Raw genomic sequence first — 24,529 nt, 5'->3', positions numbered from 1 at the left:
TTTGCAGGCAGTCCAGCAAGTGACCCCTGAGACCAGCTCCAGGCCCAAGGGGGCACAGGGAGAGCTGCTTGGCTGAATCTAGCTAGCACCCTTCCCAGTCTGGATAAGGCCACACAGCCATGCTGCCTAGGCAAGGGGGGTTCTCGCAAAAGAGCGGGGTGGCCAGATCCAGCACCTGGAGCTGCTGCAGGGGAAAGTACTTTAGCCCCAGAGTCAAGCAAACGACACCGCCTGTGCCAGAGATAATACAGTTTATTGAAGGTGGTGCAGAAACCTGGGTGCAGAATATAAACCGCTTCCCACATCTGTGGTTGCATCAGTTCTCTGAACAGGCTGGGGACGCTTCATGGACCTCGGTGAAAATCCTTTCCCAAGGCCAAGAATGAAAGACAGCACCTCTTGCCCTGCGTTGCATAAAGTTTTTCTCTCTTGCTGTTGCAGATTCTGTCCATGCGCACAGAGGTACTTCCCCTGCACCGCCACCCCGAAGCGAAGCTGCTGCAGTCAGGCAAACAGTTTTGTTCTCACAGCAAAAGCAGCCCTTCTCTAGGGAACGAAGAGGCAGCTTCAAGGCCGTGATCTCTGCTGCTCTTCCTGACGAGCTGGAGGCCAGAAGGCACGGCTTCAAGAAACTGTACTTCACCTTTGGACACAGTGAAGGTTCAATATTCTGCTTGTTGAACCTGCCTAAGCTCTTTGCCATACTTCTGGAAAAACCCATACAAAACACAAGGCAAGAAACAAAAAAATCAGGAATGCAGGAAAATGTCACCATTGGACAGAGTGCGGGTCCTTGGCAGATTTCCAAGAATACTGGACCCAAAACTCCAGCGTGCAAATATTTCGTTCATTCATTGCAAGTGCAAAGCTAGACATGTTTAGATAGGAAAGGTCTAGAACATTCCTGGAGTGGTAGGAATATCTTTCTGCTTGAACGCATAAAGGATTGCACCCTAACTCATTAAAGTGGCACTTTTGGATAAGGTCTCTGCTCCCTAGAAGCTTACAATCTAAAAGAGACAGCAAGAAAATAAGAGAGAGGGAGGGAGGTAGGAGGGTTAATTTTGTTCGGTGTGCTTGGAAATGTGGTTATCGTTGCGAATGAACAATGCAGTCCTGTCTTTACTTGGAAGCAGGTTCCATGGTAAATAGAGGGATTTACTTCCAAGTAAGCATGTATAGAAATGAAGCCTCAGGGAAAGTGGGGGAAACAAAGCCCACATGGAAAAAGGACATTTTGAAGAGACATATCAGTTTAGAGGAAGGAAACAAACTGGTATTTCTTGTGCACACATCTTTCTCTACTTTGTTTACTGATTTTTTTAGATCACATTGTACTCCTCCAGTTTCACTTTTATGTCTAAAGAGCCCTTTCAGCTCATCTTTTTACAGCAGGGAAAAAGTGGTATTGCAAACGCAAAAGAAAACGCTTTCTCCATTTGTGTGCTTCTGCTGTCCCACTATCCTACAGGGCCACCTAGAGGTTAGGCATGGAAAGGAAATGCTCTTGGCATCATCTTGGATTTCAAATCTGAGATGAAACCAGAAATTGATATACTGCATTAAGGGTTTTTGTGTAGAAAACCTTGTATCAGGGTTTTGGGGAGGCATTTTGGGTGTCAGCTGGAACAATGGAGAACAAGCAGAATCACTTAGGATATGATCGTGACTGCATGGCTGCAGGACATTTTTTTCTGTCTGAACAGGCATCGGTTTGCATCATTAAAGGAGTAGCAAGATCCGGGGCCAAGAAGAAGCAAACAAACCTTTCCCAACCTGGGGTCCTGCAGATCTGTTGGACTACAATTCCTATATGCCCCTGCCAGCGAGCCAAGGCTGCTTTAGCAGACCTTTTCTTTGCTGAGGTTGGAAAGAGCCAGAGGAGTGATGGTCAGAGGAAATGGATGCGTGAAAAAGAGGGCCTGAAAGACAGGACTGGGCACGGTGAAATGGCGGAAAGGAGAGCCTTCACCTCTTGCTTTCACCCTCCTGCCGAAACAGATCTTACTGCGCCAGAACAAGGCTGTGAGCAAAACCGGGTCGTCGTCCTTTCCTCCCTCCCACAAAGGCGTCTGTTACTTCTTGAAGACGATCTTGTAAATCCACTCCTGAAAGTTGGCGACAGCGGTGTAGACGCCCGGATACTTGGGGCTGGCACAGCTGTGACCCCAGGAGACGATTCCGAACACACGTCCTTCGCACACCAGCGGCCCCCCAGAATCGCCCTGGCCGGTGCGGGGAGGCAGGGAGAGAGAAGAACAAGAAACAAACAGCTGCACGGAGTGATCCTAACTCGTGTCGAAGCAGCTGCAGACCCTTATGCTTCCAAGGCAGGTCCCAGGGCTGGTGCTTCCGCTGCACGACAAGGACACGGCTGCGAGCCGGTTCCCACACAGCGAGGGAAGCCAGGGCTGCCCCAGGACACAGAGGGAACGGCCGCCTGCTGGAGCCCTTCTCCAATTGGCACAGACGGCGAAATGTGGAAGAGGGATAGTGGGAGAAGATCTGTTTTTTCAGATCTTTCTTCCTCCAAAAGTTCAGAATATAAGCAGTGGGTTTATACAGAGTCGAGCCATTGTTGTTGCTACTGATCTATATTGTGCCTCTTCCCAGTACTGGGACTCAAGGAGGGTCACAACTTTGAACAGGCATACCATTGGAACATAAATAGAAAGAAGCAAGACTCAGAATATAATTAGCAGAATTCTAAAATTCCTGGAAAGGGCGGGCATCATTTCTGGGATTTGTGCATGCAAAGAACGGACTCTGTTATGGTCCTCATACAACCTGGAAGCAGCCTCAGGCCAGCCCAGAGCAGAGTTGTCCAGAGCAGCCTTCGGTAAACTGGCGGCCTCCGGCTCCCATCAGCCCCAGCCAGCATGGCTAGGAGTCCAGAATGCTGGGAATCCCAGCTTCGGGACAGGGATGCAGAGGAGGCACAGCAGGGCGGGAATGCTTCCGGATGGTCAGTGGAGCCCGACAGTTTGCGCGTTTGTTGAGGAGGATGTTAGCGTGCCAAAGCTTGTGCCACGTGATGCATGCCGGGCCCAGTCCTGCGCTCGGGGATGCTGTCTGGCCAGCCACGGGAAAGGGCGCAGTCCCCACAGCCCTCCTGGAAAAGTCTTTGCCAGCCACCCCCCAGCTCTTTCCTGGCTCTTTCCGTGCTGCCGGTCTCACCAAGATGACGGACTGCTGCAGGACAGGCACTGGGGGGGTGTCTTGGGGGGCGGGGGCGGCAGGGGAAGGGGCCACTCCCACCCAATCCAGGCCGAGCCACAGCCCTTCCTCCTCGAGAGAAGTGGGGAAATATTTGGATGGTTGAGACTGGCCACCCGAGCGCGCAGGAGGATGAGGCCAGTGGCCCGTGCGGAAGCGACCCTACCCGCCCCCAGCCATGCTTGACTGGATGCCTTCGCGTTGGATGGCTAAGGAAGCCCGATCAGAGGAGCCTTATTTGGCCCCGAGGTGCCCCAAGACCCCCAAGTCCTTGGGGGTAGGAAGGAGGTGCCTGTCCCTTTACCGGTGAGGTGGATAATTTTAACTTGAGGGCCAAGGCCTGCTCTTCGGGGTTGTGTTGATGGCATCACTCCGGTGGTTGGGGTGCTGGGCTAGGGAGATCCAGGTTCAAGTCCCCATTCGGCCCCGGAGCTCCCTGGATGACTTTGGGCCAGTCATGGACTCTCAGCCCAGCCTCCCTCACAGGGTGGGTGTTGTGAGGATAACAGGAGCTGTGGAAGCCACCTTGGGTTCCTCTCCAGAAAAGGTGGGATTTAAATGTAAGTCAACCACAGATCTTGTGGCAGCTTTTGCTTGGGTTTCCCTCCTTTCTGAGAGATCCAGGTGCCTCTCCGAAGGGCTTCCCTGGCAGTGCCCACTTAAGGTATCCCATCTGGTTCCCCTTTAAGTGAATTTAACTCTTTCATTCTGACCTAAATCTCGGAGCAGCACCAGGCCAGGCATCTAGCTAGCCGCCATGTTAATTCCCACAATGCCCCTCACGGGGTGTTGCTCCAGGGCAGTGTGGGAAAATAAAATGACGGGTAGGCAGCCTGGCACTGTTTGGGGCATGCGATGCATGACGAAAACATGGGTCTGCCAGAGCTTTCTTTTTGCAGAGCCCCTCACCAAACCACAAACCATCCCTAGAAAAAGGCAACAGAATGACATTCCGCTGGCAGAAAACAGCTGCGGGGCTAAAACTGACCCCGAGAAACCAAGAGGAGGGCGCATACCTGACAGGCGTCTTTCCCACCAGTGTGGAAGCCCGCGCAGATCATGTTCTTGGTGATGTACCCGGCGTACGAGGAGGAGCTGTTGCACCTCCAGGTGGAGATGATGGGGAGATGCACGGAGCGCAGGGTGTCCGACATCCTCCTCCCGGTGGGGGTGGTATAGCCCCAGCCAGACACGTGGCAGAAATGGCCGTCCCGCATGGCCGTGCCTTGCCGGGGGAGGAGCACGATGGAGACGAACGGGCTGTACACCAGGGGCCTGTTCAGCTGACCAAGAGATGGGGGAGGGGGGGTCACGCTTTTATCTCTTAAATTCTGGGGTGTAGGATTCGAAGAGCACAAGAAAAGGTCCCGGCGTGCTGAGTCCTGCATCGTGTTTTATCCATGGCCCATGGGAAACCCACACCCTCTTGCCCATGTTCCCCAGCAACCGGTGCACATGGGCTTCTTGCCTCTGGTCCTGCAGGGAGCAAATAGCCAGTCACAGACTCTCAGCCCAACCTACCTCACAGGGTTGTTGTTGTGGGGATAAGATGGAGGAAGAGATGTAAGCTGCCTTGAGCCCTTTGTAGGAAAAAGGCAGGATATAAATTGAAAAATGAATAAATAAAATAAAATAAATTCTGACCAGTAGCCCTGGGCAGCTTTACGCCCCATGAATCGGTCTGCTCCTCCTCTAACGCCCAGGTGGGCATCCATTGCTACATCTTAGAGAAGTTTAATTCTATATTTCAACCATGTGCTGAACCTTTATCTTCCCTGAATCTCCCACCCATCTCCCCTTGGGTTCTAGTATTCCTGGGAGAATGTCTCCCTTTCCTCCTCCCCATGCATAGAAACAGAGCGAGTCAGAAGGGGTCTCCCGGGCCATCTAGTCTGACCCCCGGCTCCAGCCGGCTCCGCTCACGACATGCCCACCATGCGCATAATTCTGTGTGCTTTGGTCCTGTCTCCCCGACTCGCTTTTGCTAAGCTAGAGGTTGGAACGTTTCCTCACCAGGGACTTGTGGTAGCCCTTCAGTCATTTCACTTGTCCAGTTCTGGCCTTTTTGCAATTCTATATCCTTTTCTAATGTAGGGAAACATGGAATGCCACATATGTTTGGGCGGGGGGGGGGGGAATCACACCACGGAGCTGGACGTAGGCCATAACACTCCCCAGAGAGGTGGCCTGGAGCTGATGCTTTTCGGCGTCGGGTAAATCATTTCTATTTTCCCATTATTTTAAGGTTTACGAATAGTTTTTGCTAACTGGGGCTTTTATCTTGGTTTGCTGAATGCTGTGTTTGTTTTGCTATTTTATTGTTCCTTATTGTAAGCCGTCCTGAGACGTCAGTGGTGGACGGGGTACAAAGGTTTTAAATAAATACAAAACATGTTGCCAGATTTGCTTTCAGTTCCTTTTTGAGTTCTTGGAACTTGGAATTTGCCTCCTGGTTTGTTTGTTTTTTTTTATAACAACAATTGCCCACCAAGCCAACACATGCATGATGGGTAAACTTCCAGAACTGCCTGTGGTTTTTTTAGTAGACTTGCAAGACCCATCAGTCGAACTGGTGCAAAAGACTTTCAGTGAGAGCGAAGGAGGTCTGAGCTGAGGCATTCATTCGGCCATCAGAAATGTTCCAGGCCGTTGTGCGGCACCTGCCTCCAGCTGGCGACAGCCACTGGGTCATAATTCTAAGAAATGCACTTTCACAATAGAGAAAGGGGAAAACAAGTCCGTCTTGCCTGAGGCTACGCCACAGGTTGTCTTGCAAGCAGCTGCAGACCTGGGATCGTGAATGCCAAGCGCCTCCTCCCTCTCGCCTTCACTCTCGCTGGCTAGGTGGCCTTGCACCTTCAGAAGGACTCGGGGAGAACTCGTGGCATTCATGCCTACCTGGTTCCACATTTGCACCTCCCATTTTGGGTAGCACATGTACATTGCAAAGTGTGTGTAAACTGTTTTGACACTTTTGTATATCAGAATGGTATACTGTTTTAAATGCAATTATTGGGATTTTACGTATGTTGTGTTTTAGTGTATCTGTATCTTTACTGTAGTTCTTTTTTGTGTTTTGAGAAATTGTGAATTGCCCAGAGAACTCTGGCTATTAGTAATAATAATAATTTTATTTTTATACTGCCTATCATCATCATCAACAACGTCTCCAGATTCTGCAACATGGGGGGTTCAGCTGCTGCAGTCCCCTTTTCCCTCCTGGTTGAGGTCGGAATCCAGTCTCATGCCTTCTGGAGGTCTGAGGGTCCTGGGCTCAGCCCTTACAACACCTCACAGTCCTTGCCCCAGACATTCCTCTGGTCAGCTCAGGACTCCCCAAGTCACCACCCAGAGAGCATCAGAAGTTGGGAAGTCCTCAAACAGATGTGAAAAAGGTGCAGGAATTTCATGCAGAAGTTAACTCCCTAAAAATAAATCCAAGGTTTGGGACACATTGAACTCAGCACTGCAAAGATTCTGGAAGCCCCTCACCTTGATGAGCATAATGTCTGCGTTCTTCGAGGTGGCCTGGTAGTCTGGGTGGACCACCATGCGGGCTGGCTGGAAAACCTGCTCCGTGCCTTCAAACATGGAAAGCGAATATTCTCCAGCCACAATCAGCATTTGATTGATTCTGAAAAATGAGCCAAAGGGACAACGTGGGACACTTTTGACGGAGCAGATTTGGCCATTGCAAAACCTTCTTTCTTCATGGCTGCCAGCAAAACCTCAATTTGCACAGTTGCTTGCAGATCTTGCTGAACATCTGTCCCAATTTCGAATCTAGGCAACTTCCCCTCACCGGTGCGTCCACTCCAGCCAGCTCCCCACAGCCTGTTTGTTCCAAGAGGCCCGATCCACCACGCCGCCCTTCCTTACCGGGTTTTGCAGTGCGCCGCAGTCAGGACCCAGCTCCGGCTGACCAGTGTCCCCGCACAGAAATGGTACCCCGTTTTCCTCTTCAGAGACACCAGGTACGTGGAAGAGTGGGGTGGAACCACATAGCCGCCCACGATGCGTGGGGGGTCACTCCCCCCATCTGCCGCCAAGCAGAGATAAGAAAGCACGGTCAGAGACACGGAGGGGGCCCGGTTCCACCTCCACCCAAGGGTGACTTCTCCCCCTTTGCACAAGGAGGCCAGAATCGTTCTGCGTAAGTCAGGGAAGCCACCCAGAATCTTCTGCTCTGCTTCAGCAGCCGGTGTAGGACTGAGGACCTGAGAGATCCGGGTTCTAGTCCCCCTCTAGAAGTGAACTGGCTGATTTTGGGCTGGTCAGAGAATCTCAGCCCAGCCTACCTTACAGGGTTGTTGTTGTGAGGATAAGATTGCTGCCTTAAGTACCTTGAAAGGAAAAAAGGCAGCACAGAAACCAAATACACGCACACACACATACATACTAAGCATTTCCCTGACAACCAGAATTCTAACTCTGCTTGTTTCTGTTGTTAGTGCAACACTCTTCTCTTGGATGACAAAGCGAAACCGGCTGGTCAGCTGTAACATAACACAGCAGTTTGGCTGGAAAGCCTTTGTCCTGGCCTGCCTGGAAGGAGGAGGAGAACAGCCAAAAAGTTAGCCATGCAATCTGCTACCACAGAATGTACTGACGGGCAGCAAGCTGGATGGCTTTAACAGGGGCATTAGAGGAATTCAGCCAGGGAGTCAGGATTTCAGTCCTGCATGTCTGGATGCAAAGGGAGCAACTCTCAAGCATTCAGCAATTTATTAACAGCAAACAGAACATTCCTAAATGCAACAGCACTGAAGGGTAGCCAGGAAAAACCAACTACAAAGAAGCAGAGCATACGCAGAGTATTTTATGGAGCTGGTGTCGGGTGGGGGAAGGAGGCTTTGGGCGGGTGATATGCGCTGAAGGACGATAAAGAAACATCAGGAAATCATCAGGAAACAGCAGGAAAGCATCATGATGCCCTGAGAGCTTGAGTGACAGATAAAAAATAAAACAATCAGAAGTTGCAGAACTGACCAGGTTTCGATGCCTGCTTTTTACAGTCTGAGGTAGGAAATCCCATAAAGACAAAGAGTGAGCTGGCCCAGTATTTGAAGAGCAATTGGAGGAGCAGCTGGCGGCCATTTGCAGTCTGGGGCAAGATTGCTTTGCAAGAGTATCTGTTCACCGAAGCTCAACCAGTGGCATGTGCCACACTCCAGGCAGTCTCCTTTTCCTGTGGAAGGAACCACAATGGAAAAACCCTGGAGATTTGGGGAGGGAGGTGAAGGGAGGGAGGTAAAGCTTTCCAAATTCCAAACTATAAAATGGTAACTTTCAGTGGACAACTCCAAGGCTATTGGTTGCTCCTAGTTCTGTTGGCTCCGTGCGTCCTCTGGTTTCCGAGACAGCATTCCTGTGTGCACCTCTTCAAGGATATATCATTCCACAACTGCCCCTCTTTCTGGGGAACATGGGCAGGGGAGTGCTCTTGCATTAGCCTGTGTGTAGGATCCTCTAGGCAGCTGGTCAGCTACTGTGTGGACAGAAGGCTAGAGAAGGCAGACCTTGGGCCTGATCCACCATGAGTTCCTGTTAGAGAGGGCGGGCCTTACTGCATTTATTTATCCTTCGTTATAACTTGTTTGGACCCTTAATATGCTCTTCATGGGGCTGTCTTGGCAAGCTTGGAAGCTTCAACTGGTGCAGCTCAAGGCTAGCCAACTGGAGCATGGAATATCAATTCTCTGCTTGTGTCGTGCATGAAGCCCTGACGAGACAGTGACTCACGAGGAGGTCTTGTGTGTGACACCCTGTGCCCAGAAGCCAACCCCACAACCCAGCCTGGGGGCGGATGAGCAAGCGGCTGCACCTCCCTCTGACTCCCGGCCCATTGAGCAAATGCCTGAGCCCTCATCGAAGCCAGAGTGTCCCGAGAGAGAGGAGGCTGCATGTTCTACTCGGAAGGAGGCAGGGCAAACCGCTCCTTCCCCTCTGATGCTGATCCTCCTGAGCATGAAACAGAGGACACGGTGGGCGTGGTGGATTTCTCTCGAGCAACCAATCGCCGAATTCTACGCAGCGATGAACAGCGACAGAATTTGCTATGTAGGAGACAGGAAAGGCGTGACTTAGAAGAGTAATCCCACATGGGCTCAGGGAGAGAAGCCATTAGAGGGTTAACTTCTGCATACCAAGGGCCTCAATTGGAGAGCTTATCTATAGAGTTGTAAATCTTGTAGACAATTAACATTAAAGGACTGTAGTTGTATTGCTGTGGATTGTTTATGTGCCCGGGTGCGGCCCACAACAGCTTGCTACTGCATCCAGCAGGTTGTTGGGTCCTAGAGACAGGGCCTTTGTGTTGGTGGCTCTGTCTGCACAGCTCCCTGTCTTCGAAAGTGCTTCTAACTTCCTCAATGACAGCTCTGAAGTGGGATCAAGGCCAAGCTGTGTGAGTCTGCTCCGGGATGCTTTAAACCGGGCATCCTGGCATAGAAGAGAGTTTATGGCCGTGACCAATTCATCGCTGATGTTGAAAGGTCTGTTTGTTGATGTTACTGATACATCATTTTTGTAATTCTTTATGTTTTTAATTTTGAAAACCATCTTGAGAGAAAGGAGGCATATACATCTATTCAACAGACAGAGAATTTATAAGTTAGAACACTGCTAAATCCAGAATCAAATTATTCACTCATAATAATAATAATAATAATACCCAATTATTTTGTTGGGTACCACTCTACAAACCAGCACTGATTCTTCAAGGATTCTTCCCACCGTTGCCGGAAATGACTTCCTTAACTCCGTTTCTTACAAAAAATCCAAACAACATTTTTAAAACATCCGCTTGCTTTATTCCAGGGTTTGCTGTCTTGTCTTCTGGTCTTTTCTCAGACCTAATTTATACCAATTCCTCGTCATCCCTTAAGATCCGCTTCCATGCTACCAGGGTGGATCCCCACTTATCTCCCTGATAACTGGCCCTTTTGTCAGTCATAAACTCCTCCACACTCCCAGCCAGAACTGGCCCTTTAGATTAGTTCTTCCCTGTTATGCACCAGTTTTAAAAAGAGCAAGGGGACTGCAATTATTGCTATGTCTTATCTCCCATCCCCAGAATGTTTTGCCATTAAAGACTGGCGTTTTTAGATTGACTGGCTTCACGGAGTGCATGGCAGAACTGCTTATTCCAGCAGATCTTTCCCGCTGAGAACATTTTATGACCAAATTCTTATTGCTGAGTTTTATTACAGTTCATGATGAGCTGTATTTATTTGGTTAAACATTTTATTCTGGTTTTTATTATTTCCCCATTTCTTCTGCTGTTGTGCCTCGTTTAAAAAGCACTCTGCAACTCTGGGATCAGGATCCAATAATCCCCAGTGAAATCATCGTTTTAGAACAAAACAGTGGGACGCATTTAACAATTATTTCAGTCTATGATGGGATGATTGAATTAAAGGTAGCAGTCAGCAAATCTTAGCTCCTTGAACTACCAGCTGGAAGTTCCACTGATAGAAACCAGGCATGAATCCGAGAGTTAGAAACATAGAAACAGAGTGAGTCAGAAGGGGTCTCCCGGGCCATCTAGTCTGGCCCCTGGCTTCAGCTGGCTCCGCTCACGTCATGCCCACCACGTGCACGTCCAGACTGTCCTTGGACACCCTCACCGATGGGGCCTCAACGACCTCCCGGGGAAGCCCATTCCACACCCTCGGGGTCCTGACTGTCAGGAAGTGCTTCCTGGCATCCAAATGGAACCTTGGCTCCCTGAGCTTTGCTCCATTCGAGCACGTCCTGCCTTCCTCTGCAGGGGAGAACAGGTCTCTACCCATCTCCATGTGACAGTTGTGCCAACTCAGCCATGGATGAGGCCTGCAAGGCCCGAGGACAGATCCTTTGCCTCAAGCAGAACAAGAAAAAATGCCAGGGACAAAAATAAAGGCCAGTCTGCCCATCACATCGAATCAAGGAATTGCGGAGCGCAACCTGGGGACGTTGAACAGATCCACAACGGATTCAAATGAGCCCAGATGTGTGTGAAGCTGGGCTGTGGGTTTTGCACTGGACTACCTTTTCCCAAGTATGTGGATTCTGCACAGGTGCACTGTCCCCCCCCCCCCCGGTGCCGGCGCCCTTTTTCCTTTTTTGGAGAGGGCTTTTGCAAATGCGAATTGCAGAAATGTATAGCAACATAGTACTTGTGCTCATGTCCACTGATGCACTAGGCTCCACGGTCTTCTGCACATGTGAACACACGGCATCCCTCTCCAGTGTTGTCTGCAGCAGCCCCGAAGCACAGCCGAGGTTCTGTGAGTGTCTGAGGATTTCCTCTCAGCTCAACTCACTTTCTAGGACATGTCCAAGCTTAAGAGGAAGTCCACAAACACTAGAGGACTGGATTCCATGGAGCTTTGCTGCAAGACTACTTGTAGGACTTAAGTTGCTAGTCCCCACTAGAGATGTGGAGGAATATAGAATCATAGAACAGTCTGGAAGGGGCCATGAAGGCCATTGAGTCCACCCCCCTGCTGTTGCAGGACCCCAAGTCACACCATCCCACTCAGAGGGCTGTCCAGGTTCTTCTGAACATCTCTAATGTTTTGAGACTGGGAATCCATCGGGTTTCCTGGACTCGGTCCACTGGACCGAGCCCTGAGCCCATGCCTGGTGGGGCACTCAGCAGGACGTGGACCCTACACATCGCCGAAGCAGCTTTCCTCCTCTGTGCTGGGCAGCATGAAAGAGGCAAACTGCTTGCGTCATGATCTCCTGGGGCTTCAGAAGCTCGCTGTAAGTCGAAAACAACTTCAGTGCACATAACAACAACAACAGCATACCTCTTACGGCTTAGTTGAAGGACCTGTTTTAAATGCTACAGCTGTTTGCCAAGAACACACACTTATGTCTGTGGATGGGTAAAGTATGTTTGCCTCACCTTTTCAACATGGCTGAGGAGGATCAGCAGTCCAAACTGCGGGGATTTAGGGCCAGTGTTTCCAGCAGAGTAACATGGAAAAAGTCAGCTTCTTTTTCTTTCTGGAAACAGCACGTTTCTAGCCTGTATGAATGCAAAGCCAGGCTCCTGTGCCTTGGGAAAGCAAAGAGGAAAGCAAGGACTCCACTGCTTTCAGCTGCCTCACCCCATAAATAGCAGAATCATCTGGGGTTAAATCCCTAAGTGCGATTACAAGCGCAGGGAACAGAAGCCCCTGGTCACGTGGGACTAACTCTCCCGTGAGCATGCTTAGCAAGGCTCTGTGCACATGCCCGTCATCTGCAGCCCATACCTGCAAAATCCCGCTTTCCTCCGCAGAGCATCGGGGCCACCGCTCTGCTCATGCACCTTTAATCCACACAAGCTGTGCACAGAAGTTCTCCTGACATTTCCCAGCCTGGATGTGGGCAAAGGAACTGCAGAGAAGGGGTTCCAGTTCCCCAGACAGACTTCTCCAGCAGGAGTAGAAATTTTGCAACTGTTCTGCTCTCCGCCAGCATTCGCAGACATCTTGCCTTTTCCCTAAGCCTTGGCACCGTTTAGAGCATCTTGCTGTTACTGAGAAGCACTGAAGCCATTCCTGAGGTGAGCAGGTAGTGCAAGAGCCTATTTTTCACCCACATTCACACCTTGCGCACGCCGTGTGCGTGTGGGGAGGGGCACAAACTGGAGCGCTCCAGTACAAAAGTCTGAAAAGCACAATTTCGGAGGATAACTGCATGTTGGTTCCAAAGCAGCACATTAGGTGAGTCGGGATTGTCAGATCCTGCACAAAATAGGCCAAATAGATGGAAGTAAAGCAAAGCAGCGGCACTGTTTAAGAATGGAGGGACAGCAAGGCAATTGACAAATCACGGCGTGTGTAAGGCAGAACACCTTGGAACTCCCAGTACTAAATTCACTTTTATAGCTTCACCTCCTCACCTGCCGACTTTCTCATAGGCCTCTCCCTTCCCAAGGCTGGGAGCTTCCTCCCTCCTTTCACACCTTAGCAAGGAGGACCCTTTCAAGATGCAGCTCAAGCACGCTTCCCTGGAACCATCTCTTCTTGTCCTCTGTTATCTAGGAGCATTTCTCCTGCAGCTACACACACACACATACACACACACGTTTTCTCTTTAATTCTGCATTTGTCAGAATGGAGCAGATACGGTCTTCTCCAGCTGTAGGAAAATGCAACCCAAATTACCTTCTCTCCATCGTCAGCCAGCACTCCAGGTGACCGCTGCTATTCACTTTTGGGCTGGATGCAGGACCTCTCCTTTGAGTTAGTATTCCTGATTTTTACATCTTTGCAGATGAAAGCAAGGACGCTATGGAGGGTCCCCCCACCCTTTCATCCCTGAAAACAATCCTTAAACACTCCTGGGCAGGGATCATGGGAAACAACGGGTGAGCTGGCCTCTAGGTCCATTTAAACTGATCCTGTACTCAATAGCCATTCTAAGTCATTGATTATTCATGTATCCATAATCATGATTTCTCCAGGGGAAGAACTTAATTGCTTTTCAGGAGGATTTGAGCTACTTGCATCCAGAGTAAGGGAAAACTGGGCAGGGGAGAGGGAAAAGACCCAAGACAGGTGGGCACACTTATCCATGTCCACACCACTATAGCCTGAGCGCCTGATCCCGGCTAATCTTGGAAGCTAAGCAGGGTCAGCCCTGGTCAGAATCAGGATGGGAGACTCGTGTCCTACACGGAGCAGGGGGTTGGACCCGGGGCCCTTCCAGGCCCCTTCCAACTGTGTGATATTACGATTCGGTGCTAAGCTGAGGCCCCTCTGTGTTTGCAATCATTCCTTCCAGGCCTCGCAACTTCACTGCCTCAGTTCTGACTGCAAGCAACAAAGGGCTGCAGGCCCTGATAAAAGGGTCTCGCCTGATGAAGAATAAAGAGACGGCACCAGACAAACCTCGCTGGGGAGCATGTTCCAAAGTTGGGGCGCCACCACTGAAAGGCCCTTCTCCAGGTTGCTGCCCTCCCGATTTCCTTCAAAGGGGGCTTCCATGACGGTATCCCACTACCCGTATGTCCCTCCTTTTCTCCTTTGGCAAGGAACTCAGGGTGGCGCCCACAGCCCTCCTTTATTCCATTTTATCCTCACAACAACAGTCTTGCAAGGTAGGATAGGCGGAGAATGTATGACTGGCCCAAGGTCCCCCAGTGAGCTCCGTGGCTGAGAAGGCCACCGATCAGCACTCGAACCGCCGAGCCACCCTAAATCCAGTTCGCCAGGAAGGTTCTGCCCCTCAGCCCCCTCCACCAAGGCTGCAAGCAAAGCCCCCGGCCCGGGTCTCTGGTCTTGTGGAGCAGCGATGCGCAAGCCATGCAGGCAAACCGTGCACCGGGCGAGGCGCCTGCCGGCCGAACAATTCTCCCCTCTTTCCCTAGAGCACCAAGGAGCCCCGGGCTGGCCCTGGCGAGCACAGCGCTGCGGAAGGAGTCTGACTTGGCATCCGAAATGGCGGCAGGGACCTGAGCCCAAGGACCGAGGAAGCTCTCTCCAGCCTGCACAGGGCGGGCTCTGCCAACGAGTCACGGCCTTTCACGCAGGGGAATCTTAGATCATGGGATGGATCGCAGCAGGAGGGGTGGGGACCCTGCTCTCTGTCCCACCTGGATCCTGTCCTACCCCCTGGGGGACCCCGGGGGGCTGCAGCCCCTCCCCTCGGCTCAGCCCCCTTTCCTCCAGCCGGTATCTCGAGGGGGCTGCCTGGCTTTTGTGCCATCATCACCCACACCTTAAAGTTGAAAAGCCCTTCTAAAGGTGAATGACTGGCAGAGGGTCCTGCGACTGGATGCTGATCGGGCTCCGCCTCTTTGCTTCCCGCCCCGCCCACTCCTGGGACCGGCCCTCTTAAAGGGGCCCTGCCATGGCGTTTGGCCCCTGGGCAGAAGGCGCTGCCCACCCCCCCCCCCGTGCCCACGCAGGAGCGCCCTTCCGTCCCTCCCCCAGAACATGCACGTGCAGGTGCACGGGGGGGAGGGCTCCTACTTCTGGCCCCACGGCAGTCCCCCATCCTCCATTTCCAACTGATGCCCGGCATGATTTGGCTCATGACCACTCACCATGCCAATCATCACCATCACCATCATCTAATATTAGAATAATAATAAGCTCTTAATATTAGAATCCTAACATCATTATGCTGTTCCATGGATTGTCATAAACCACCCAGAGAGCTTTGGCTGTGGAGCAGAGCAGAAATGAAATGCATACACACAAAGAGCTATTCTGCTGGCTTCTGGGTGGGATAAGTGTCTTTCCCCCGCAAGGCTCTTTTTAGGATGCCTTTTCTACTTCTGCCAACGTCAGTGCTTGTTATGCTTCTTGCCACCGCTTGGGCTGCCCATCCTTGGCCCAGGCCATCTGAGCCCGGCTGAGCCTGGTCCGAATGGGGCCATCTAGCCCAGCATGCTGTTTCTCAAGGCAGCCAAGCAGGTGCGCCAGGGCAGCCCCAGGCGTGGCAGGGCAAGGGGCCGCAATGCAGAACTGCTTCCACCCAGAGCATGGCATGGACCTCGGCCACGCTCCAGGGCTGCTCCCCTGTGGAGTCGGAGGCGGCTGGCCGAGGCTGGAGGAGGCTGACCTACTTTTACTGGGACGACACGCTGAGAAAACAACCCATGGCTATAAAGCCATCGACGCAACGGTGGGTCTTCCAATCGCATCACTGAGATGTTGGTGTTCCCATACCTGGCCACACCTGTAGGCGTTCATCACTGGTGAAGGAGAATCCTGTTCCCATGTCACCCCTGAAGGCATGCTCGGCTTTTGAACTTCTCTGCACAGCTGTACCTATAAAAAGAGTCTCGGCACTTACTGGGTCTCCGAGTTGTTGATTTCTCCTTCTCTTTTACAGATTTTCAGTAAGGATTAGAGGATTTCTGCTGTTACATCCTTCTCCTTTATTCTTTCTCTGGCTTGCTGTGGCTTTTGTTCCCTTCCCGAATTCTGCTTTCCCGGGAGGCTTTCTAAAGCTACTGCTAGAATAAGAATGTATGCAGCTTGCTGCAGATCCCATTCTTTCTGTCCCTTTTATGTTCTGCATGGCTTGATAAAACACTGTAGAAAAGACCATCCTGATCAGACTGGATGGGAGACTGTATCGAGATCCCTTTCGTGCAGTTATATTACTGCCTCCCTGTTTCCCTTTTTTATTTAAGGATTGTTTCAATTCCTAGATGCAGAAAATATAAACCCCCTAAACTCAGCCCCACAGTTCCCCCCATCGACAGTAAATCAGGGGGGTTTTAGAAGCCAGGATTTACACCAGCCTTTTCCAGATGTGCCCACCAGATGTGCAGGGCGCAGTCCTGCACTTCCTGAGCAGCACGGTGCTGTGGAGAAACGAAGAAACGGGCATTGCAAAAGATTTGGTTTTTCTATTTCCTTCCGCTGTGTTTGATCTGCATGCACAGTGGCACCAACACGCCTATGAAACACCACATGGAAAAGGATCTTAATGCTGCCATGGGAACCCTGACTATCCCAGCTGCTTTTTTTTGTGCAGAGGGTTATCAATGCAAAATATGCACCGTGTTGACTTAGAGGTTAAAAGATGCAAGCTGAGGAAGGGAAGGGAAGGGCCTGCTACAGCAAAGCACACGGAATCTGGAACTAGGAAACGGGGTGGCCGGGCAGAGTGGGCCGAGGGGAGCAGGGTGTGAGGGGCCCTCGCAAGCCCCCACCCCCCCATGTGTGCCCCCTCCAGTGCCAACGGGCAACTGCGGCAGGAGCAATACTGAGACTGGGTCCTGGGTGTCCCAGAGGAGCACTGCTTTCACCCCCAACCGGGCCCCCCGTGTTGTGTCCGCACTGCAGGAAATGAAACCGCAGGGCCCAGGCACTTCCACTGCTCCGATTTAACTGCTATGAAAAAAGGCAGAAGTCTGAGACCAGAAATTTTAGTTGCAATATAACCAGGATCCTGGAGAGGCAAAACTGCCCACAGAGCTTTGGCGACCGGGCGGACAGAAACAAAATTAATCCATTACTAACGGAGTAATAACCCTGGACAAATGAACAACAATGGCTTCCCAGAGACGGGGATCAGGAGTCCTGGTTGAAGCCAAGTAAACAGGTTCAGCAATGCAAAATTGGAGGAATAGAGGCATCTAGACCAAGCGTGACCAGTTGTCCATATTCGAAATGCACCTGCTTCGGAGAAGAACACTTTAAGCGTGAAAGACGCCCATTTGCCTGGGTCTGACTCACCCATCAGTGGGAAGAGCTGAAGAAAGAGAAGGAGCTGCAGGCTGCAGGACTTCATCTTGCGTTTCCCTCAGTCCCCTGAAGCACCTGCTGGAAGGGAACAGCTCTCCTTGGGACAGGAACTGCCTGACTCATCCTTTTGCCCTCCTGTGAGGCATCCTGGTTCTTCTTTCAGTTGCTATGGCAATCCTCATCCCAGCAAGAACAGTCGGTTATTCACCAAAGAGGTTCTGGAGCTCACCCAGCGCCTGACTGACTCCTGTGCCCCTGGTGTTCTCAGCTGCTTCTCCACCCCACCGCCTCCTCTCGTGTCAGGATGGGACAAGGGGCACAACCGCTGCCTTTCGCAAGCTCCGGTGGTTCTCAGGTTCCTTGGCAGTCCCGTGGGGCGATGACACAAGATGCGTATCCCCAAAGGACCCTGGACCTGGTGCGTGGCCTCTCCCCTCCAGCAGTGGGCTGCTGGAAGAGACTGCTCACGATGCAAAAGGAAGGCAGCTCATGCGGCTACGCCACTGGATCCACGAAGTCCACCCTCGTGTTTGTGAGGCGGAGCCCCCACTCCGCAGGCAGAAGTTTCCCGGCATCTCCAGCCAGACAAGCGTCAGGGACGGGGAGGGACAGCTGTGGCCAGTGGAAGAACTGGGCTTGGGCTGACTCCAGAGCAAGGAGCTGGTCGCAAAGCCGGTTGCAATGGGGAAAACAGCCGTGAGCAGGGCTTTTTTCTCTTGGCCCCCTGCAGGATGGGGCCACTGGCACAGGCCCAAGGGTGTCTGTCCCGTCCAGACCCTGGAGCAAACGACTGGCAACCCCTTGGGCTGCCAGAAGGAAGTTCATTGAAAATTCCCCTCACTTCACACAGCCTTGAGCACTAACGGCCTTGGCAAACCTCTTGAAACCTCCCCAAGATGGAATTGTTTCCTGTTTCAGTTTAATTTAGGAAGAGCCTCTTTATGGCCCTGCATAAAAGAGTGTTTGTTGGTTGCATGATCAATAAATCTCTCCACAGACAAGCAAACCAAATCATAGCTAACCAGAAAATGTCTGATAATTCATATTCTGCTTGATTTAGAGGTGTGTGGCAGAAAGAGAGGGGGAGGGAGGGAGAAGGGAGCTGGGATGGATCTATCTGCAATGCAATCGTAGTCTGTATCTGTCACATTGATTGGGTGTAAGAAGGATGGATTCCCTTGGCTACACGGCCTCTTTTCAAGAGGAGTATCCTTAGGGTAGAAGGCAGATTGAGGGAGGCTAAAATAGCAGGTTGGGAAGGAAATTACATGGTTGTCACAATGCCAGGAATGATGGAATCTGGGAGATAAGACCAAGAGAAGCTACTCCTGCAGAGCTCCTGCTTGCTTCTGGAAGCCTGGTGCTTCTTGTCTATTTCACTTCGTTTTACAGTAGGAGCCAGCTTCATTCTTTCATGGCTGAAGGGGGAAATCTGCAAAATTAACGAACCGTCGCTCAAGGGCCTTTGCTGAACCTGAGCTGCTACGCAGCACAGCTTTCCACGTGTGCTCGGAGCAAGGGGCCCCTCAGAGCTCGTGCGGAACAACCCAGAACATCCTGCCTTGTAGCAGGCTTTATAATTGCCTTTATTTATTGTTTGTAAGCCGCCCCGAGGCTTCGGCGAATGGGGCGGCATAAAAATGTTTTAATAAATAAAAATAAATAAATAAAACTCAGAAAGCCCAGCTTGGAAGCTGCTCTTCATGGACAAAAGCACTTTTGTGGCTGCAGGTGACAAATCCCATCTGAACGTACTCGACCCAGAGGTCCTTCTCAAGCAGCCATTCCCCCAAGAGGTGAGGGGGTGGCAGGTAGAAGAGGGGCTTGCTGCAGTTCGCACCCCACCTATGGAATAAGCTTCCCAGAGACGTATGCCTGGCACCCTCATTCCACTGGAGAGCCAGTGTGGTGCAGTGATTCAGAGCGTGGGACTGGGACTCAGGGGATCCGGGTTCGAGTCCTTGCTCAGCCAGGGAGCCACCTGGGTGACTTTGGGCCAGTCACAGGCTCTCAGCCCAACCTACCTCACAGGGTTGCTGTTGTGGGGATAAGATGGAGGAGGAGAATGATGCAAGCTGCCTTGAGCCCTTTGTAGGAAAAAGGCAGGATATAAATTGAAAAATAAATAAATAATAAATTATTATCATTCCAATGCCAGGCAAAGACATTCCTATTCTCCAGGTTTTTAAAGTTTAAGTAGTATTTTAATATTACTTAGTAATAGTAATATTTTAAATATTGTAAGCTGCCCAGAGACTCCATTAGAACCAGGGGGCAGCATATAAATGCATGCATAAATAAATACATACAATATTGAATTGATTTTATATTATTAGGAATTTTTATGATTCTATTAATACTGTGCCTGAACAATTTTAAATCTACATGGTTGCTGTAACTGTATTATTATATGTATTTTATCTGATTTTATGGTTGATTTTATTATTGCATTGTACACTTCTCAAGGGCTTGGGGAGCGCTTTATAAATCTTTTTGAAAATCAGTTCAATAAATGAGCTGTAAAACCAGGGGTTTTCTTTTCCCGATGGAAAATCAAGGTCCTGTATAAAGGCTTTTGCCCAGGCAGGGTAGGGTCCCTCGCCATGTTTGCAAGGGTTGGACCGTGACTCCTCAAAGCAACAGAGTCACAAAACAAAGCGCTTTTTCTTTTCAGAGTAGGCACCGAGCACAGACAAATGGAGAGATTGGTGGGAGGGGTGGAGAGGAAATGCAGGTACAGATTGTCTCCGTGAGCAGAGCTCGGCTGCATTTCTCCGATTTCTCTGTGGGTCCTCGGCCCAGTTTCCCTACCCAGGAGCCATCCTGCAGCTCCTCAACAAGGCAAAGAAGAGCATGTTGATTGGTGTCATGGCAGGCATCCAAACCTGGCTGGATCGTGAAGAGGATTTTTGTTCTCCTCCTCGGAGACCCAAAGAACCAGCTCTTGATCCATAATGCAGTTTCAGCCTGAGCGGCCAAACTGTGCCCCCTCCCATCCGAGCTTTTGCTCCAGCCTCCCTGGATACTCCACTTTCCCCCATATGGGAGGAACCGGTGCCTTTCTCCTGATCCTGGACCCTAGTCAAAAACCGTGCCTCCTTCAAGTGATTCTATTTTTAAAAATCTGTTCCAAGTTTGGTTTTGCATTTTGCATTGCAAACCTTTAATGACTTTTTAATACGGTGTATTTTATATTGCATTTTTAATGTGTTGCTGTGACTCTCCCAGAGGGCTTCAGCTGTTGGGTGGAATAGAAAGTACAGAGATAAATCAATAATTCCTTGAGGCTGCTGCTTGTGCCCAAGGAGAGGAAAACATTGCTTTGCTCATCTCTCCCAGGAAAGGGGTGGCATTTCATATGCAAACACTGTTACTTCCGTGGGTCCTTCTGAGTTCCTATTGTGCCATTTTAGAGAGATAAAAGAACCAGATTTAGGATGTAGGCTTACAACTCCCACAGGCAGTGCAGGAGGAGGAGAAGTTAGTTCACTGTTTTAGTCTGAACTTAAAGCCCTTTGCGCTCAGATTGGTGCAGCACTATGGATAGCGCCTCCAGGCTGCAGATTAAAATTTGGAGGGAGTAAACCACCTCACTGATATTGGAATATCCAGCCTTCCTGGAGGATCACAGTCGGCTCAAAAAGCAAACAGGGCCGTCGGAAGCATCCAAAGTCTTGAGAAGAGCAGGGCTGGTTTTCCACCCCCTTGAAGCCCCCTCTGGACAGGAGCCAAGTCAGTCTAGTCAGGAAGGCGGATCGTGCGTCGCCTTAGCCAGGGGAGAATAGCTGTGGCTGTTCAGGGGAAGCAGCGTAGCCCTTTGCCTGTTTTCTCACGGAATCTGGACGAAGAAGGCCCTCAAGCTCCGAGGCAGGTGCGGAATCAGCCCACAGGGGCCAGCCTCTTGCAACAATCACAGATTAAGGCCACTGCCCAGGACCACGCTTCCCTGGGAATGTCCTATCATGCTCAGGAGATCATACTCCTCCGTCAGACAAGTGCAGGATTGCACCACCCATGTTCCTTGGGCTAATTTTTTTAGAAGTGCATTGTGTTACTTGTAACAGTCTGTTATCATGATATCCAGATAGAGCGGGCTTCCAAACAAGGCACTCTCAGATGCTGTGGTGGATCATGCCGATGGAGATTGATACTCCAACAGATTTCGTTGCTTGGTTGTGGAAATCCAGGAGAGGCGCTTCAGCAGCTGTGCCAGCATCCGGAACAGCAGTTTGAAGCAGGGATCAAAGAGAATAATAAGATGTGTGCATGGAAGGCCATCTATTATTCCTGTGTGTACATGAGATGTACTACAGAGATAGTCCCAACTTTGGGCTAATGAACGTGATATACAAACCTAAATAAATAACAAATAAAATGAACCAGGTAAGAGTAGCACTGGGGGAAAGCCGACTGCGGCCAAGACTGCCTCAGACTGCGGTGGCGCCCCACCTCTGGAATGCGCTCCCCAGAGAGGTCCGCCTGGTGCCGTCGTTATTTGTTTTTCGGCGCCAGGCTAAGACCTTTTTATTTAAAACTTATTTTAATTGTTAACTTATTATGTATTTATAGGTTTTAAATTTTTAAGCCAAGATGTTACCGGGTTTTTAAAGTTTTACTTGTATTAATTGTAATTTATATGTTTTAATTATGTTGTGAGCCGCCCCGAGGCTTTGTTGCGATGGGGGCGGCATAGAAATGTTTTAAATAAATAAATAAAGAGTTAAGATATAAGTTGCTGGAATAGAGCAGACTGGAAATTCACATTCCCTGCATGAGGCTTCTAACCTGCCACTTTCCTGAAGCTTCGGGGCCCTTTGCAGGGTTAAGCCCGGCTCTTTTGCGCGCGTATCCCCTCCACTCCACCCCCAACGATCTGGCTTCCCCCGCTTTGCTGTCTGTTCCGCTGCACCACCACTAGGTGGTGCTGTGGGATGGTGGAATGGCGTAAATGCACCTGCCTGCCATCCTGCCCTTTCCAAACAACACCGGGCTTTCCTCCTCTGCCCGGCATGGAAAGCACCTGCCTTGAGCTGGACTCCACTCTCACCCATCCGTCCCAGGATTTCTCCAGCACCTCAGCTGCAGGCGGGTTTTTCCTGCCCCCTCCTTTCTGACCCTTCTAGTGGAGAGTTGAGGATCAACCCTGAAGTTCTCTGCTCCCGTCTCTCTAACTGCAAACGCAGGTGGGAACTGCCACCTAAAATGGACCCCGAACGGGGCTGCTGCGAGACAAGCCAAAGAAGCCAGCAGGCCGGTGCGCAAAAGAAACCTTTCTGGTTTTTGGTTTGGTTTTGTTTTGTTTTGTTTTGTTTTGCAGGGGGAGGATATGAAGGAGGCAAACCAAAATCCCAAAGCAGCTCAGTGATTACTATGTTCTTGACTGTCTGTCAGAAAATAAAAATAGGAAACAAGGTCAGGATGGAGTGCCTTCAGCTCCTTGTATCCTGGAAGCGGTGAGTGGGAGGCAAAGCTAGCTGAACAGCAGGCGGTGAGGCAATGCACTGCAAAATTTCGTTGCAGCTCCTACTTGCATGTCCTGCCAGAGCTACCGCTTAAATGCGCCCCCCGCCAAGAGCGCAGGGACCACATAAAGTGAGCTCTTAGCCTCTGGCCCCACATACACTGCCAAGCAAGAGTTTGCAGCCATGACCGGTTTTAACCCTACCATGGATGAGGTTTTACAAGGAAATTCTGCATGCAGAATTTGTGTTGGGCCCTTGAAAAGCACACGGACAAATATCTCGAATGGAAAAATAAACCAGCATAATAGCTTCTATTATTGAGAAATAGGCCAGGCAGCACAACCAGAGTGTATGCATTTATATAGGCCAAACACAAAGGAACTGTGCTCAGCGTAAGCAAACACAGAGCTTTTATCGTATTTCATCTCTACTTAATAATTTTATCATGTACCCCTTCTGCTCCCTTAGGGGCCTCTTACCAGTCTAGCAGTCTTATCTCTACGCAACCCATACACCAGGGGCAGTCAAAGTTCTTTCATGCTTCGGGTGTTCTCCTCTCACCAGCATCTTCCCAATTTGCAGCAGAGTTCCTATCTAAATTGACTTTTTAATCCCACAAGCCTCCGCACTATTTCCATATTGCTGCTTTTGGTCAAGGCTGAGACATGAAGAGAGCAGAATGTATCATCTTTCTCCAACGATCGCATCAAGTGCTCCACAGCAGAAAGCAGCTTGTGGGAGGGCTGGTCTCCAGCTGTTATCTGTGGTCCTGGGGAAAGAGACGGGGAGAGAACTGTAGCTTCTGATATGAATGCAGGAGCCCGTAGCTTCTGATATGAATGCAGGAGCGTGTGAACCAGCGGCTCAGACACGCCAGCCGGATGGGATGGGGTGTTGTGACCTCGGCAGTGCACAAAGGGCAAACTGTCCCAGTGAATACGCCGTGTTCCACTGCAGCAGTCCTCCCAGAGGGACCAACACCCAGGCACTCCCCACGGCAGGGGGTGGCAGCAGTCTGGGGCCCCCTCGGGGAGCTGGCCAGGCTCCCCCTCCCGGGAGGAGGGGGATTCGCTGCTGCAGCAGAGACTGGGAGGCCTCTGGTCCCCCAGGGCGGCGAGAGCGTCCTCAAACCGACCGACGCAAGGGCCCTGCAAAAGGAGGCGCCTCCGCAAAAAGGCGGCAGCGGAGCTCTGGGCCGAACCTCCGGCGGCAGGATCCGGCCGAGCTGGTGCTGGGAAGCACATCCTCCCCAGCCCCAGGGCCTCTGCCCTTGCGCTGGCTGCCTGGGAGCCCGCCTGGGTCCGCTTCTCGGACCGTGTCTCGCTTTGCGCTTGGCCCTCCTCGGACCGCAGTTCTGGGACGCCCCCACCGGCCCGTCGTTCATGCCGAAGCGGGGCCCTATCCAGCCGCTGCAGGGCCGAACCAGAAAGCCCCCCCCCCCCGAGCCACCCACCCCCGGCAGAGCAGCACCCGCGCCCCGCCGCTCCGGCGGTCTCGGGTTGGTCGCGGCGGCTGGGAACGACTCGCGCCTGCCACCTGGTGGCCTGTGCCTTCTTCCAATCTCTCCGGCTCTTCCATTTTTCCCTGCCGTCGAGCGACCCCCGCATGTGCTGAAGGCAGTCTGCACGCAGGCTCTCCCGTGCCGCTTCGAGCCAGGCGTGGGGA

General features: G+C 51.2%; 1 protein-coding gene across 7 annotated transcripts; it reads right to left on the bottom strand.

Moving 5' to 3' along the window:
• Positions 1-241: 241 nt before the first annotated feature.
• Positions 242-24,382, bottom strand: LOC123034695 (trypsin-3-like). 7 transcript variants are annotated; one of them, XM_044452267.1, is made up of 8 exons: positions 24,318-24,382; positions 23,344-23,633; positions 17,394-17,480; positions 15,873-15,974; positions 7,096-7,255; positions 6,709-6,850; positions 4,233-4,499; positions 242-2,225 (listed from the first exon to the last, which is right to left on the bottom strand). In XM_044452267.1, the coding sequence occupies exons 3-8, from the start codon at positions 17,446-17,448 to the stop codon at positions 2,076-2,078; spliced, it is 876 nt and encodes a 291-aa protein (XP_044308202.1). In that variant the 5' UTR covers positions 17,449-17,480; positions 23,344-23,633; positions 24,318-24,382; the 3' UTR covers positions 242-2,075. The 7 variants fall into 7 exon arrangements, with proteins under 7 accessions (XP_044308202.1, XP_044308203.1, XP_044308204.1 ...); XM_044452268.1 differs by lacking the exon at positions 24,318-24,382 and having other exon boundaries at positions 17,394-18,208; positions 23,344-24,251; XM_044452269.1 differs by lacking the exon at positions 24,318-24,382 and having other exon boundaries at positions 17,394-17,477; positions 23,344-24,251.
• Positions 24,383-24,529: the final 147 nt, after the last annotated feature.

Source organism: Varanus komodoensis, unplaced genomic scaffold (assembly GCF_004798865.1).
Source record: "Varanus komodoensis strain SLA01 unplaced genomic scaffold, ASM479886v1 scaffold71, whole genome shotgun sequence".
NCBI lineage: Eukaryota > Metazoa > Chordata > Lepidosauria > Squamata > Varanidae > Varanus > Varanus komodoensis.
Note: the sequence above shows the minus strand (reverse complement) of the source record. Positions and strands in the feature narration are given on the sequence as shown.

Bases quoted from the DNA above. Each gene is read 5' to 3' on its own strand.
- LOC123034695 (XM_044452267.1), bottom strand. From the start codon at position 17,448: ATGAAGTCCTGCAGCCTGCAGCTCCTTCTCTTTCTTCAGCTCTTCCCA. The intron at 4,500-6,708 runs GTGAGGGGCTTC...TCTCTTGGTCAG, and splicing joins CAGACATTATGCTCATCAAG to CTGAACAGGCCCCTGGTGTA. The intron at 2,226-4,232 runs GTATGCGCCCTC...CGCACCGGCCAG, and splicing joins GTGGGAAAGACGCCTGTCAG to GGCGATTCTGGGGGGCCGCT.